Source organism: Xiphias gladius, chromosome 15, assembly GCF_016859285.1.
Source record: "Xiphias gladius isolate SHS-SW01 ecotype Sanya breed wild chromosome 15, ASM1685928v1, whole genome shotgun sequence".
NCBI classification, from domain to species: Eukaryota; Metazoa; Chordata; class Actinopteri; order Istiophoriformes; family Xiphiidae; genus Xiphias; species Xiphias gladius.
Window position 1 is genome coordinate 4,383,888 of NC_053414.1, and position 15,054 is coordinate 4,398,941.

The 15,054-nt window shown below is 44.5% G+C and overlaps 1 protein-coding gene across 1 annotated transcript; it reads right to left on the minus strand.

Moving 5' to 3' along the window:
• Positions 1-410: 410 nt before the first annotated feature.
• On the minus strand, positions 411-12,405 carry ltv1 (LTV1 ribosome biogenesis factor). Its single transcript, XM_040145989.1, is given in 12 exon segments — positions 411-1,241; positions 2,699-2,899; positions 4,145-4,197; positions 5,831-5,929; positions 5,932-5,975; positions 6,162-6,289; positions 7,285-7,525; positions 8,538-8,670; positions 9,285-9,372; positions 10,066-10,266; positions 10,927-11,058; positions 12,186-12,405. Coding segments are annotated over 12 exon segments (1,434 nt in total). The 5' UTR covers positions 12,189-12,405; the 3' UTR covers positions 411-1,130.
• Between the last annotated feature and the right edge of the window lie 2,649 nt (positions 12,406-15,054).

A 15,054-nucleotide genomic window follows, 5' to 3' on the forward strand; every position in this document is an offset into this window, starting at 1 on the left:
TTCCTGCTCTGCTCTGATGTCAATTTGACGCTCAGATAAATTCCAGTCAGACAGGTGATTATCAGCTCGCCTGTGGGGAAAGTGCAGAGTGATGAGATTAACATTAAATCTCTCAAAAAATGCAGAGACGTGGACAATATAGATACTAACTCTAATGTGTTTGTGGGGCAGGATATAACTTAAAATTCTCCAACACAAATCCTGATCTGATATGTGAGTTTTAGTACAGACACCAAAACGATCTTTTTTTTTCAATTCCTGATTTTGAGGAATATAAAGTTTTTTTGTCTTTAAAATGTTACACATAAAAGTTGGACACTCTTCTGTCAGTCTGTTGAATATGAAGCTACCACCTGCAGCCGGTTAGCTTAGCTTAGTTTAGCACAAAGACTGGAAACCGCTAGTCTGGATCTGTTCAAAAAAAAATCCACCCACTAGCACCTCTAATCTCATCTCATTTCTCTCAAAGTATAAAAATGACAAACACCCTTTTCGGTTTTTGAACGGACGAAAACAAAACAATTTAATGTGTTAATTGGAGCTTCAGAGGTGCCTGGAGGTGGACCCCCCCCCCCCAGGACAGAGCCCGGGCTGCTGTTTCCCCGCTTTCAGTCAAAACTAAGTTACAGACCAGAGGGCGGTATTCATTTTCTCATCTTTCCCTTTAAATGTGGTTTCACATGAAAAGCCGCACAAGGAAAAAAAAAAAAGTCTCAAATTGTGAAATAAGTGAGTAACCCCGATTACCAATATGATTGGGTACAAGCCAAAATGTTTGTAGCACCAAGTAATGAAAAACTGTTGAAGTACGATACCCAGCCTTTTATTATTATTATTATTATTAATCCTGGATTTCAAACACATCACGGCACGATGACCTGAGCTGCCGCGTCTTAGAAAAAGTTACTTTTGCTCCTTCCATTTAAAGTCAAGTCAAATGAACTGGATCTCATGGCGATTTGAGGATGCTCTGCTGTGGTCTGCAAGCCCAGAGCCTCCCGTCAGTCCTCCCTCGTCTGGGGGTCGATTTGCCGTCCTGTCAGCTCCACTGAAGCGAAGAGCGGCGCGTCCGCTGATGACGCCATTAACGGGTGAAGAGTCTGTGTGGGCAGAGCGCCGGCCGTCAGCTACTAAAGCTTCAGGCCTTGAATGTTTGTTCTCAGGTTCAACATCTGCTTCTCCTGTCGGACTTTCTCGTCCTTGAACGCCATCTTGTTGGCCTTCTTCTCGGCTCTTCTCTCCTGAACAAACGCAGAGGCAGAATTTAACATCTGATATCGTACAGATATTTACATGTCCTAATCGTCAGTTGGTATCTTGACCTTCTCTTACGATAAAAAAGTGATTCGTTGCGATGATGCCCTTTTTAGCTGGTATATATTTGGATTGACATCGACATGTTTGCGGAGGAATCAGAGAATCACCAGGCTCTGATATAACTTGCACTTGGATAAAGACAAAACCAACTAAAATCACTGACTTGAAACATCTTATTGAGCTGCTTAATGTTTTTCTCTTTGGTAAAGGATAAGGCCGGTGTTATTCTATATTCCTCCACGAAAAGTCCGTCTCTCAGTACCGTCTGACTTCCGTTCCCTCTCTGTGGCTCTCAGCTCCGACCCCATTGGTTCCTACTTTAAGACGTGAATCTTTAAAACACCTCACAAATATATAAGTTCAATTTTTTTTTAAGAAAGGTTCAGTATTTTCCTAAAACAGCTGCTCGCTGGAGTTTTTAAATCAAACATCACTCAAAGAGAAGAAAAGAGTTTATTTGTTGGGGACTACTTTCGGAGGCGGATTAATCCACATTCGGTGCTCAAGCGAGTATTTGGGGCAGCGAAACTGCGTGTGATGGACTGAGTCAAAATAAAGTACAGTGTGTGTGTGTGTGTTCATGGTGATGAACAGCGTGTCTCACTGATGTTTTAATAGTTTGCTACGGCTCAGAAGAATAAGATAAATCCGGCTTTGATACACACTCAGCACTCGTTAGCAGGAGACATTCGGTGTCGATTTTGGTCCTTCCATGGGAATTTTTGGCTGCTGGGATAAATACAACATCAGCGGGATGATCGGTCATTCAGATTGCTCGTATGCGTTCCGGGACCCTGCACGAACTCCGTGTGTTCTGCCTACGTCGGAAAAGTTTTTGTCATTCTACATGAGACATTTCCGCACTTCTGTTTTTCCATGCCTGCACCCTCCTCACTGGTTTGAAGAGGTCGAGGCTCGGTTAGCAAAGAGCAGACTAGTATCAAAATGTGATGAGAGTCCCGGGGGTCGTTTGCTCGTGTTACCAGGTCACTGTCACTAAAATCTGATCAAACCACACCTACACAGTCCTGATGAACAGGATGCTTTTATTCAAATGTTCCCTAGAATGCTCCCTATTTAGTCATATTTAATATTTAATATTGAACGTTATAGAGAAGAACTTCATATTTGAAAGCAAGGTTTCATGGGCTTTAAGCCAAACTTGTTCTTTCCCGAAGATCACTGTAACACATGTATTTGTTATAACATAAAGTGTATTCTTTTCTATTGCACTTTAATTCAGCACTGAACTTTCTCGTTTATCATCCATCCCACTTTCTTTCACTACTCACCGGTTTCCCGGAGGAACGACTGAAGCTGAGCGACTACACAATATCAGTAACGCTCCGAACAGCCGCTTCCTCCTGTCTGTGTGTCTCACCTTGCGTTCCTCTTTGATGGCCTGCTTCCTTGCCTTCCTCTCCTCTTTGCTCTCCTCCTTACTTCGGGGCTGGGTGGAGACACGGGGGAGGTCCGAGTCGTTGATCATCGTCATGCGCGCCACCTGCTTGGCCGTCAGGCCTCTGGCGGGGAGGACGTCCAGAGGGATGCCCGTCTTGCTGGACACGCGGATCGGCTTCGGCTGAGGACAGAAGAGAAAAGAAAAGAAAAAAACTGAAGTCTGAGTCAAAACTGTACTTGAAGGGGTAAAAGAGTGGCTGGTCTTGGGAACAGCTTTTCTTTTTTTTTTTTTTACAGACTAGTAAAAAATGTGTAAATTTATAAATGCAGGTTAAGTAACATTCATCAACTGTGTCTTGACTTTGTGCTCCACAACTCAGCGAGAGCTCAGCCACGGCCCTTACATCTCTCACCTTCCTCACTGGTTGATGTTTATCTCAGTTCTACTTCAGTAAACCCATTCACAAAGCAATCAACACAGGAGGGTACATCTGCTGTCCTCAAGACATTTAAACCTGCAATAACATTCTTTTTCTCCACCTTGGGACAGCAGAAACAAGTTGAGAACAACACTGACATATTGTCTCCTTTTTAAGTTGTTATGGTGAACTTGTTGGCAAACAGTTGCTTATTTACTCTCAGCAGTTACAGAGCAACATGATCCTTCACGTGGTCCACCAGATGAATCCAAGTCCAGCACTCCCTCTCTTTTAGCTCTGGTTTTGGTCCCCACCAGCTCCTGAGGGAAACATCTGGCTCTTCAGCTGCTAAATGCTCCACCGTGTTCACCGGCTGGTCTCTGACTGAGTCTGTCTGCTGTTTGCCGCTGAGCAGGTGCTGGACGGTGGCCTTTCTTACAGCGGTTTCTCTGACAACAGCTGCCTGCTGCTGTGGGAGTGACCCGGAGCCGTAAAAAAATTGTGTCCGGACAGATAGACGACGAGCTGGAACTCACTGCAGAGCTCCTCAAAGCCGTCGGGGGGCTGCAGATTCAGCTGACAAATTCTCTGTAGGTTCATCACCACCAGAGACGCCTTTCACACTGTTTTCACACTGTCATTTCACACACTGCTTTTATTAAAACATCAATTACATCTGCCGTGACGTGCACGAGTCCTTCTGCTGGAGAAGGTTCCTCTTATCTCAGATACACAGTCTTTACTATTTCCTTGTACTTTTTTGCCGCCTTGACAGTTTCTTCCTCAGTACAGTCACAGCTGGCGATGGTGTGATTTGCGCCACCAGGTGAACATCGTCATATACCTGTCGCACCAGCGCCAAGTGGCAGGACACTAACTTCCTGTGTGGCCGCCCGGCAGCTTTTGTGGGGTGCTGGATAGTTAACCCCCTGCACCCTGTTTCATGGTCTTGGTGCGTGTATCTTTTTCTACGTGTGTAAAATACGGGGAAGGAGGTCTTTTCGTACCTTTGTTGGCTCTTCAATCACTTTGGGTCTGTTATATATGTTGGAATATGTGCCTGGAGAAGAAAAGAAGCACAGAGTCAAAATAAGATCAACAGGTACAATATCTACAGGACACAGATATAGTAATACCGTCTGTGTCTCTACCACATACTTACACCTGTCTCTCGCAATAAAATACTGTACACAATGTAATTAAGTTGTTGGAGGCGTCTGAACTATTTGAATTTTTCTCTCATCATCTGAGCTGGGACAACACGTCTATCAGAGATACTGTAGGGAGAGAGCTTTAAATTCTTTTCAGTGCCAGGTCAAATAGGAATTAACAACCAATTTCATAGCTGAAAGTTTAAACTTGAAAATTAAAAGCAGCTGTTGACCTATCAGACTGCGTGACTGTTTTTCCTACCAAAAGAAACTGCAATAGATATATATATTTTTTAATTTATAAAACTCAACAAATTAAGACACAAACATTATATTTTATAGACATTTGTGGGATTTCAATTGGTGCTTTATTACTATAGGACTTTCCAACATGGAGGGACTTCGGACCAAAACTGCTTGTGGGGATTTTTCCTGTCAACCATTGACAAGTTTTACTGCACTGACATGGGAAAGACTTTAACCTATGGCCCCGGCGAAACACTAAAAGGTCTCAGCCAACAGGTTAACGCCCATTTTTATTATTCAAATTTTATATCTGCAATCGGAGAATCGTTTGATTACGCTGACACTGGTACAGTCTGACAGATAAAAATTAAAGTACGAATAGTGTGGTTCCCCGTGTTCCATTACAGAAGACGTCAATACTGTCGGTCAAAGTCGAGAGCGAGAGTCGCCCTGTTCAATGACCCTACAGTCCTGCTCGTTACAGTTCGTAAGCTTTTCGTTGACTGTTCTGGGGTCAGCTCCAGGTATTCCAGATACAGGTTCTTGAGCCCGTTCCCTGATTGGACAGAAACGCGCTGTTCCTGCTGAAGCTAACATACGTTCGTCACGTACATACCCTAAAGATTTTCCAGTACGTGTAAGGAAACCTTGTTTGTCACAAGCCAAATGTGTAACTGCGCTGAAACAGAAGGACATTCAGATTCTAGTTAACAGATTTCAGTTTGGTTTTAGATACTTTATGAATGACTTGACTGTGTACATGTCTATGATGAGAAAAGACACGTTTACTGTTCGGTCTTCTCCCCTCTGTAATTACATATTTATATTTAAGTTTATGTTTGTTGAATGTCTTTTTACCGAGTTGTCGTGTTATTGGGGATGGGGAGGGAGGGCTTTTGGAAAGGTTTGTTCTGTTTATTTTTTTTTTTAAAACGAACTTGAGCCACTCGTCTTTGTGCAGCAGCTGCAGGATGCGTCCAGCTGCATCCACAGCGCCCTCTAACAACTACGGTGTGTTTAAATAAACCTGATTCCTGGAGAGACAGCAGGCAAAACATGTTTCCAAAAATGACTGAGTAGACCTACAAACCACCTTTAATGCGTCTGTCAGGTTTGTTCAGGCTGCTGAATAATGTCCTGGGTCAAGAAAAGCCATTTAAGAGGCTTCTAGTGCTGACGAGGAAACTGAAGGAAAAGTGAAAACTTGACTCATCCTCGGAAAGCCTCCTGTGGCATTTACCGCTCATACATACACAACTGTACAGAGAAGTGAAATTAAGTGGAAATTAAACTCACTGATGATGGTTTCACAGTCCCACTTCTCCTCTGGAGCCGCAATAACGACGGTTTCCAATTCTTCCTCTTCCTCCTCCTCCTCCTCCTCCTCCTCCTCCTGACAACAGGAAGTTCTTTGGGACCCAAGTCATCAGGCCTCAGGAACCTGAACCACAAAAAGGACACAAATTAGTCACCCGGGTCATTTTGAGCAATGTTCTTCCAACTAAAAAAGAGCAATCTGATGTCATCCACCAGATTGCTCCATATTTAAACTAAATTTCCCATCACAAAGAAAAAAAAAAGAAAAGTGAATCAGATTAAAAGGGGAAGAAAAATAAAAGCCACTCACTCTCTCTCTTTTTGTGTGAAGTAGTCTTTTATGACTTCGTCCAGACGCGCGCTGTCCGGTTCGATGAAGCCCTCCAGCTCAGCGTTGTCCAGAGCGCCGATCTCGTCATCATCAAACTGTTCGTAAAACTAAAAACAACAACAACACAGGTGCAAGTTTTTGACAAAGTCTGAAACGTGAACAGATTCGAGGCCCTTCACAAATACACAGGTGACTTGGTGCTGTGGACGGGGATTTCACACGATTCCACGCTCATCACAACCACCGAGTTCCCAAACCGGCTGTGACGCAAATCAAAGCGTAGAGCTGTGCTGTGATGCCAGGACATAAACAGGCCAGTATCTCGATCAGTGACTGTCAACAACAATGATCAATGACATACCAGACACTGCGGCTACCTGGACTAAAGTAGGTAGCTTTAGTCTGCGGCCACCTGGACTAAACCTGCGGCTACCTGTCTGGCGCTATCCGGGCTAAACCTGTCTCTGCGGCTACCTGGATTAAACCTGCGGCTACCTGGACTAAAGTAGGTAGCTTTAGTCTGCGGCCACCTGGACTAAACCTGCGGCTACCTGGACTAAACCTGCGGCTACCTGGACTAAAGTAGGTAGCTTTAGTCTGCGGCTACCTGGACTAAACCTGCGGCTACCTGGACTAAAGTAGGTAGCTTTAGTCTGCGGCTACCTGGACTACAACTGCTGCTGCTGCTGGTGCTTTTACTGTCACCCCGGTAAAAGAATGACAGAAAATCAGTAGGGACAACAAGGACAGTAATATTTATTAAATACATAAATTTACTGACAGCATCCCATCTTGGTCAGTGCTTCCCAGCTGTATAGTAACAAATAATAATAATAATAATAATAATGATGATGATGATGATGATGATGATGTGTTCCAACAGCCTGCAACTTCATACAAAATAAAGTTTAACTAATGATTGTAAATGAGATTCAAGACTTTTCAAGACCATCTAAGGGCCTTTGATTGAGGGACCTGAATCAATACTTTCTAAAGCTAAAGACCTGCAGACCCCTCTGTTAATTTGAGGACGGGGCGTGTAGCTGATAAACTGCGACTCGGTCCGAGTCAGCAGAAAGGTTAAGAGGGGGGCTAAGTTCACCTTTTCGAAGCGGTCGTCCAGCAGGCTGAGCTGCTCGTTCCTCCTCATCACGGACGACGTCAGCGAGTACTCGGTGAATCGGCTCTTGGTCTCCTCGTCCATGAACAGAAACTCTCGACCGCGGCCGTCCCCTGTCGAGTGCTCGTCGCCCGAAAGTCCTCCCTCAGAGTCAAAGTCGCCTTCCTCGTCCGTGTCCTCCCACTCATCATCATCATCGTCGCCATCTTCATCGTGGTCCCCTCTGTCACAGGTTACACATGAACAGGAAGTCACAAACAGGGCTGCAACTACCAATTATTTTCATTAGCCATTAATTCGGTGATTCTTTTTCAATCACTTCATTTGTCTATTAAATGCCAGAAAATCCCCTGTTATAATTTCCCAAAGACCAAGGTGACGTCTTCAGATGTCTTGTATTGTCTGACCAACAGTCCAAAATCTTAACTTTCCGTTCACTCTCATGTATGACCAAAATGTCTGGAATTTTTTTTTTTTTAGACACACATTCATTTTCTTATTAAATGACTAATCGTTGCAGCTCTAATCAGAATTAAATGTCATAGAATATTTACAAATCAAAAATATGGAAAAGTTTCTCATCCTTTTGTGTCTTCTGTGTTTCAGCAGATTGTTGGGAGATATTGACAAAATTAAAAATCACAATAATGATAAAATCTGCCAATATCTATAAAAAAATTACCTGTTAAACAGACAAGCAGACGGAACAATCGCATTATTACTGCCAAAAGTTCCCCTTTTTTGAGTAACAAAAGTGTTAAAATTTACTCAGATGGGGTTGAATGTTCACGTACAACTTTGTGATAATTCATATTATACAGTTATACGGTATATATCTTTTACCTGCAAAAGAAAATCGATTTCTCTCTCAAGAAAGAGAGATAATATGGTTGTTATTCTAAGCTACCAGGCCTGTTCTAGTACAATATGATTCTACTAAAAGATGATAAACAATGAATCATTTGTGTTGCTTAAACCGATTAACACTATTAACTGGAATATTAGTCAGAATTTCTACTGCGGCCATGTAACGTAAGCAGCAGGAACAATGGTAAAAATTCCAGACACGTCAAAAATATGTCAGAATCCCTCAAATGACGACGCCTTCGTGCAGAAGTCGAAATGATGCTCAGTTCTCTACAGCACCAGCCGCATGGAACGACATCAGATAACTCGAATAACCGCTTTTAAAAAACAAGCTTCAAAAATCACGACATCCAGATTTCAGTTCTTACTCTAGGTCCACTGCCCCCCTCGCACTGTTTGCTTTGAAGATGAAATCGTCATCCAGGAGGTTGTCGGGGTCGTCGTAGTCGAAGTCTTCGTCGAGAGCGGCCACGATGTCAGGGTCCATGTCCAGACGCGGTCCTGGCGGAAAACGAACAGAGCGGTGAGGAAGACGACGCAGCAAAACGGCGACAGTAAAACGCTGCCATGACACCGGAAGTATGTCCAGTTTCTACATGAAATTGAGTAAAGGAGCTCCGGAAGTATCCTGGAGAAAGGATAACGTTCTAAACTATCACCAAACACGTATCAGTACATCAGCCTTAAAAGCACCTGATCTCTTATGACTCTTACAAAGTCAGGCTGAACTTTTCAACGGTGTTTTCTGTTTCGAGCTGCTGATAACACAACCGGATTTTTAGATTAGAATAAATCCTGAATCGGGGGAAAAGTGTCTCTGCGTTTCAGCTCCTAACAGTTTCTTAAATCTTGAAAAGTCACACACCAATTACCTTAGTGAAACACAGTGTAATCCAAAACATCACAATTACAGAGAGACAATATACGTAATGATGACTTTGTTCCCAGCATTCTTAGGTCTTAAAGTATTTCATTTCTAAGGTGCTTAATCTGAAAGATTACACGTACACTGCACCACTTCTGGAACCGCACAATATTTAAATCCATCAGTGTTGTTGCAGCTCCCACCAGCTCTTGCACTGCTTTATGGTATTTTAAGATGAGGAGCCGTTTACCTGAGACAGGAGCAGCTTTGTTCAGAAGTCCCACCTCCTCCTCAAACTCTGAGGCAAACACCGAAGAGGGCAGGTTGATGCAAGCTGCCTGCTCGTCGGGCAAAACAGAGACAAAGGGATTATAGATGATTCTATACAAAGAGCAGAACTTCAGAGAAACGTCAACATTCCTAAGTTAACTTGCTTTTTCGTTTGATGAACAACTGCGTAAAGGTACGTGAGTGACATCTGGTGATAACAGTGGCCAATTTCTGACCAGCTGCATCAAAAAGTGAACTGATTGGAAAGTTGCGAAGCTTTCCGGGATCTTGTTAAAATCACACTTCGTAAGACAAACCGCAAACCTCTACCTGCTGGACTGAGGAATCCAGGAAAGCCATTATTTCGCTTCTATTCCTCATAGTTCAGGGATTATGAGTAAACACGTGAACAGAAGTTGATGCAAGTGAAAGTGTAAATGTAAGGGTGTTCCATAAATTACCACATGATGGCCTCAACCACACAATCCACTGCCTACTTTTTCACCACACTGCGCTGAAATCTTTAAAGTCTGTTTGAAATATGCAAACAAACAGGACCAAAAAAAAAAAAAAAAACCCTCCTTGGAGGAAGTAACTCAAGTTTGCAAAAATAACAAGCCTAACATAAGAATCGGAAATGCCAGAAATCTTCTTTCAAGTTTTCCAAAATCACTTTTTTTCAAAATAGCGGGAAACCGGTATTTAAATTACACAACTTTCCCAGCATTTCCATGACTGATGGGAACTCGGACTCGACTCACAGGAAAGGCCTTGTCACCCCTCTCCTCACTTTCCTCATCTTCGTCGCGGAGGGGAATAGGTCGTCTGTCGGTGTCCGGGGGTCCGGCTGCCACCAGCTCAGACAGGCCCGACGCCTCCTTCAGGTGCTGCAGGTAGTCGTAGTCGTCGTCAAAGAAAACGCCAAATTCCCTCTGCTCCTGGCGCCTCTTCTCCGCTTCCACCTGGAAGGTATCAAAAAGGTATCAGGTTGGACATAACGTCATTTGTGTCATTTGTTTGAGTTATTATGAGCAACTGCTCAGATTTATTTTGAGGGATTTTTTTTCTTTAAATTGTGAAAAGCTGAACAGAAAGACCCTCCTCAAGCTTCTTCAAAGGGTGCCACCTGTGAGCCGGGGGTCGCAGGGATTTCCATTGCTTTTCTTTAAATTCTCACAAGCCAAAAAGCTAAATATAACACATACGACACTTTTCAACAGAGAGTAACGCAACATTTATAAAAAGCAGGACTGGAACTAACGATCACATTCATTATTGATTCATTAGCGGATTTTGTTCTCGATCCGTTTGATCGATTGCGTTGTCTAGAAAATGTCAGTGAAAAATGGCTGCTATGATTTCCCACAGCTCAAGGAGATGAATTCAAACTGCTCGTTTGATTCGACCCAAAAATATTGAGTTTACCGTCACATGACAAAAAAAAAGAAAAAAAGAGCAGCAAATCTTCACATTTAAAAGGCCAGAACCAATGGATTTTTGGCTTTTTTGCTTGAAAAGTGACTAAAACGCTCTACTGCTTATTAAATAGTTGCCGGTTAATTTTCCGTCTAATCGATCAATAGTTGCAGTTCCAGTGAAAAGACAGCACAGTTAATCTGTACCTTGGTGGCAGGCAGGAGGACGTGCTGTGGTGCTTTCTCATCTGCAGCCAGCGGATCCCTCTGACTTCTGTGGACGAGGTGAAAGGTCACGGCCTTCTTCTTTTCAATGAACGATTTCTTCTTTCGATGAGGCTGGAGGAGACAAACGCAGCAGCGGTTAGCGGCGATCGCGGCTGAGGTATCCGGTTTGATCTACCCCCTCCGTCGTTACTCTCGGTGAGGTGCCCTTGAGCAAGGCAGGCAACCTCCAGCTGCTTCAGCGCAGCCACTCAGTCAACAGTCTACCGCGCATCTTCTCAAATATTCATTTGGTCTATGAAATGTCAGAAAAGAAGGGAAAATGCCTATAACGATTTCTCAGAGCTCGAGAGGGCATCTTCAAGTAGCTTTTCCAGAATCTGGATCTACATCTGCCAGTTATCAGGTGGTGATCGTCATGGCTGCTGTAGCTGCCGTGGTGACAGGGTTTGACTGAAACAAAAAGGGGGCCGAACGGCCTCCTGCAGCGCAGGCCCACCGTCACAACGGTCCCACTTGTAGCTTATGGGTGCCTGAGGCCTCCCGACACAAAAACACTTAAACGTCACCGCCTGCGGGAGGGAAGGGAAAACATTTAAGACTTTTGTAAATTCAGTTCTAGACTTTTTCACAGCTTCCAAGGCCTAAACTTCATGCTTTTCAAGACCTGTAGATGCCCTGAAATACAAAATGCAATCAAAAACTAAGCTGTATTGTATTATTGTAAAACGATAGAAGGCTTTATTGACTGAAGCAAGCAGTGTAACGAGTAATTCAAAGTAGTCTCACCTTTACCCGCTGCAACATTAAAGTGATGTACACGTTAATACATCAATAATTATAATCCCATAGTATCATATTATAAGTGTCATTCTGAAATGGTCCATTCTGCACAGTGAGTACTTGAGGTATAGGTTCTGTTCTTTTCTTCAGTTAAAATTCTGATTGCAGGACTTACGGGACCTCACTTGCGACACGTACTTCTACACTGTGGTATCTCTATTTTTGCTTTAGTGAAAAGTTGGAGTACTTCCTTTACTACCGGTTAGAAAAACGAGAGTGAAAAGGGGGCGAATTTTACTTTCGACCACGGCTACAACGCTGTCTAACTATAATGATCTTACTGTAACACAAACAGATATGTACTTCATATTTTCCACATGTGCACTGTTTATTTTTAACGGGCACACGGGACTGATGTTAGCTAGCAACGTTAGCTCGGCGCAGGACTGTCAGCTTACCATCTTGAAACGGAATCTCTGACGGTTTTCTCCGACCGGTCGGGGTTAAAGATCCGCGAAACCTCAAACTACAGGCAGACGTTATAACCGATAACCGTAAATTAAATCCGGAAACTGTCGCCGATGTTTTGTCTCCGCCGGGTTCTCCTTCACCACGCTGCTGGTGCTGGTGCGACCATAACTGGAAGGAACCATTCCGGAGAACAACAGGGGAGGGAGGGGGGGTGAAAACTACATTAACATGCTTTAATGCGGAGATGTGATGTGATAAATTCAGATCCTTAAAAAAAAAACCTACTTTCTGTATAAATGTATTTCTATTAATAATGTAATTCGTGCTACTGTAGACTGCGGTCGTATTCCCATTACATTGTGGAGTTGTTGGTATTGTCCGAATCGCCTGGGTTCTTTCTCTATTTATTTACTGGCGGTTGATAAACCGGTGGTTGGGCGTGATACCGCCACCTGCTGGACCGGAAAGGGGAGCAGTCGGTGGGTTGACTGTGAAAAGTAAACAAACAAAACAAAAACAACAAAAAAAACCACACAGGGTTTCCTGTCAACCAACGAGAGTAAAATCCACTCAACTGAGAGTAAAACTGTCCAACGTTTGCCGGTTTCTAGCTAAAAACAAATGTAAAGATGTTTTGGGGGTTTTTTTTGGTCATATACAGTAGTAAATGAAACATCTTTGACTTTTTGACTGATGCATGGACAAAATAAAACAAACAGACCAAGAACAACAGACAGAGAGAACATTTCAGACTTTTTAATGCCCCCCCTTTGTTTTTAAGGAAACTGACTTCAGACTTGTCAGGACCTGCAGCGACTCTTCTGGAGGTTTCAACACCTACAAAAAAAAAAAAAGAGAGAAAGTATTGTGCATGAGACAATGAAAACGTCCTCATATATTGTCTGGACATACCTGTTTTACATTTGATGCATTAGCAGTATTATATAAGTGCGTCATGTAACGTCATGTAATTACGAGTTATCCCTTTTTGTCGGTCAGTCTGCGGAATCTGGAGAAATGTGATTTTTCCGTAACCAGCCTTTGTGCCGTTTCTCTTTCCGCTCACGTTATTACCGGCTAATCCTGCCTGCGTTTTTGGGGCTGTTCTGGTCAAAGAAGCCCCTGACAACCACCGGAGCGGTGTCCCTACACGGGCCCCCTTTACCAGGGGCCAGGAGAGTTAGAGAACAGACCCTCTATTACATTACGGTCAGTGTTTGCGAGCCAAACGCACCGCAGGACATTGCACCTGTAGTTTCCCTCTTACTCCCATCCCGTTGAGGGGTCGGGCCAAAAGCGGAAGACCAGGCAACGGGGCCCAGCAGCCGCAGGGCCGCAAGCTCGTCATCGGTTCCGGTCCGGGGGCCACTTCAGGAGACGTTCGACTCCATCTCCATCCATCCGCCCATTATGGCTGTCACTCCTAAGGCTGGGGGGCGGGGACCAGCCCTAGACGACACGGCGGCTCCCTCCCTCGCGGTGCTGCAGGTCCCGCCGCTCCGCGCTCTGGACTCTCGCTTAATTTCCGTGGCCCCCCTTTTTCAGGGTGCAGGCATCGCTGGCGATACGCATTGTGATGTGTGCCCAGGAAATCCACCGCTGCCCCGTCTCCACTAACATTTCTTCCTCGTGGCTATTTTTTTTTGAGGGGGGGGGTTGAAACCAGCCTCATTCACAACAGTTAATATGTGAGGCTTTGGCCTGGATTCAAGTCTCCGGTTTTCCATTTCTGAGCAGGGTTTGGTTACCGGACAAAAAGCCAGTCGTGTGTACTGCACCGCGTCCCCCGGACTTACCGGTCTCTGAGCTCCTTGACCTGCTCGGGCTTCCCCCTCGGGGGGGGCAACTGCGTGCGGCGGCTCCGGCCTCATCCAACAGACGTTTTGTTTCGCGTTGGAGTTTTGACTCCAAACAGTTTTACCGCGGTGGGTAAATGTGACAAATGGCCTGGAAATAGACAGAGGTGAGAAAACAGCTGCTTCAACGCGCTTTGCGCCGACGCAACGCCACGTGACGAGGCGCGGTTTTTTTTAGCCCCGCACCGCCGGCTGGCGCGCTGACCGGAAGAAGCGACCTCAGCGTAGACTTATGTGAGTGAAGGGTTCTTTTTATGTGTTTTTATATATTATCTTGTTATGAGACTAAAAGAAAGCAGCTTATGGAGCTTATTAAACTCAGGTGCTGGTACTAAACAGAGGTGTTATTCTGCAAGGAATGCACCCAAAGACACATGGTTGTCTATATGTGACAAACGACCCCTTATATGGAGGCGGCAGGACAGTTTGAGAAACCGTCCTTGGGTGCTGTGTAGTGTCTTGTCTTTTTCTACAGATAAGTCGTTAAATGGGGAGAGTCCATCATGTCCAGAGTGAAGTGTCCGTACGAGGGAGGCACATACCTGAGGAGTGACGGAGGTCTCAGCCAATAAGAAGATGACAATGTTAATTACTATGTTTAAACCTAATATCTGCTGGACCAGGGAGAGAATAGTCACTCAGACTTCGTGAACTGATGTGGATGCTGTATGCTCGTCAGGGATGCAGAGTCTGGTCCAGAGCTCCGTGAGCAACCTCAGTCTTTAAGACTCGGCTGTATTTTAATAAATAGATGTGAATTTAACTTTTTGCGTCGTGCATACTTCACTAAACGAATGCGCGCGTCCTGGTGATGTGAAGGATGGACTCAACGTGAGCTGGCGATTTGAGAAGAAAGAAGAAACTGTGGAACAGAGTAAAGTACCCGGTAAACCTGGGGTCGGGAGGTCGGTGTGTGCTGGGCGTTGAGCAGGTAGACGCGGGGACACAACCGGGCCTTTCTCCTGCACGACGTCCCGACATGTCACAGCGGGAAAGGCCC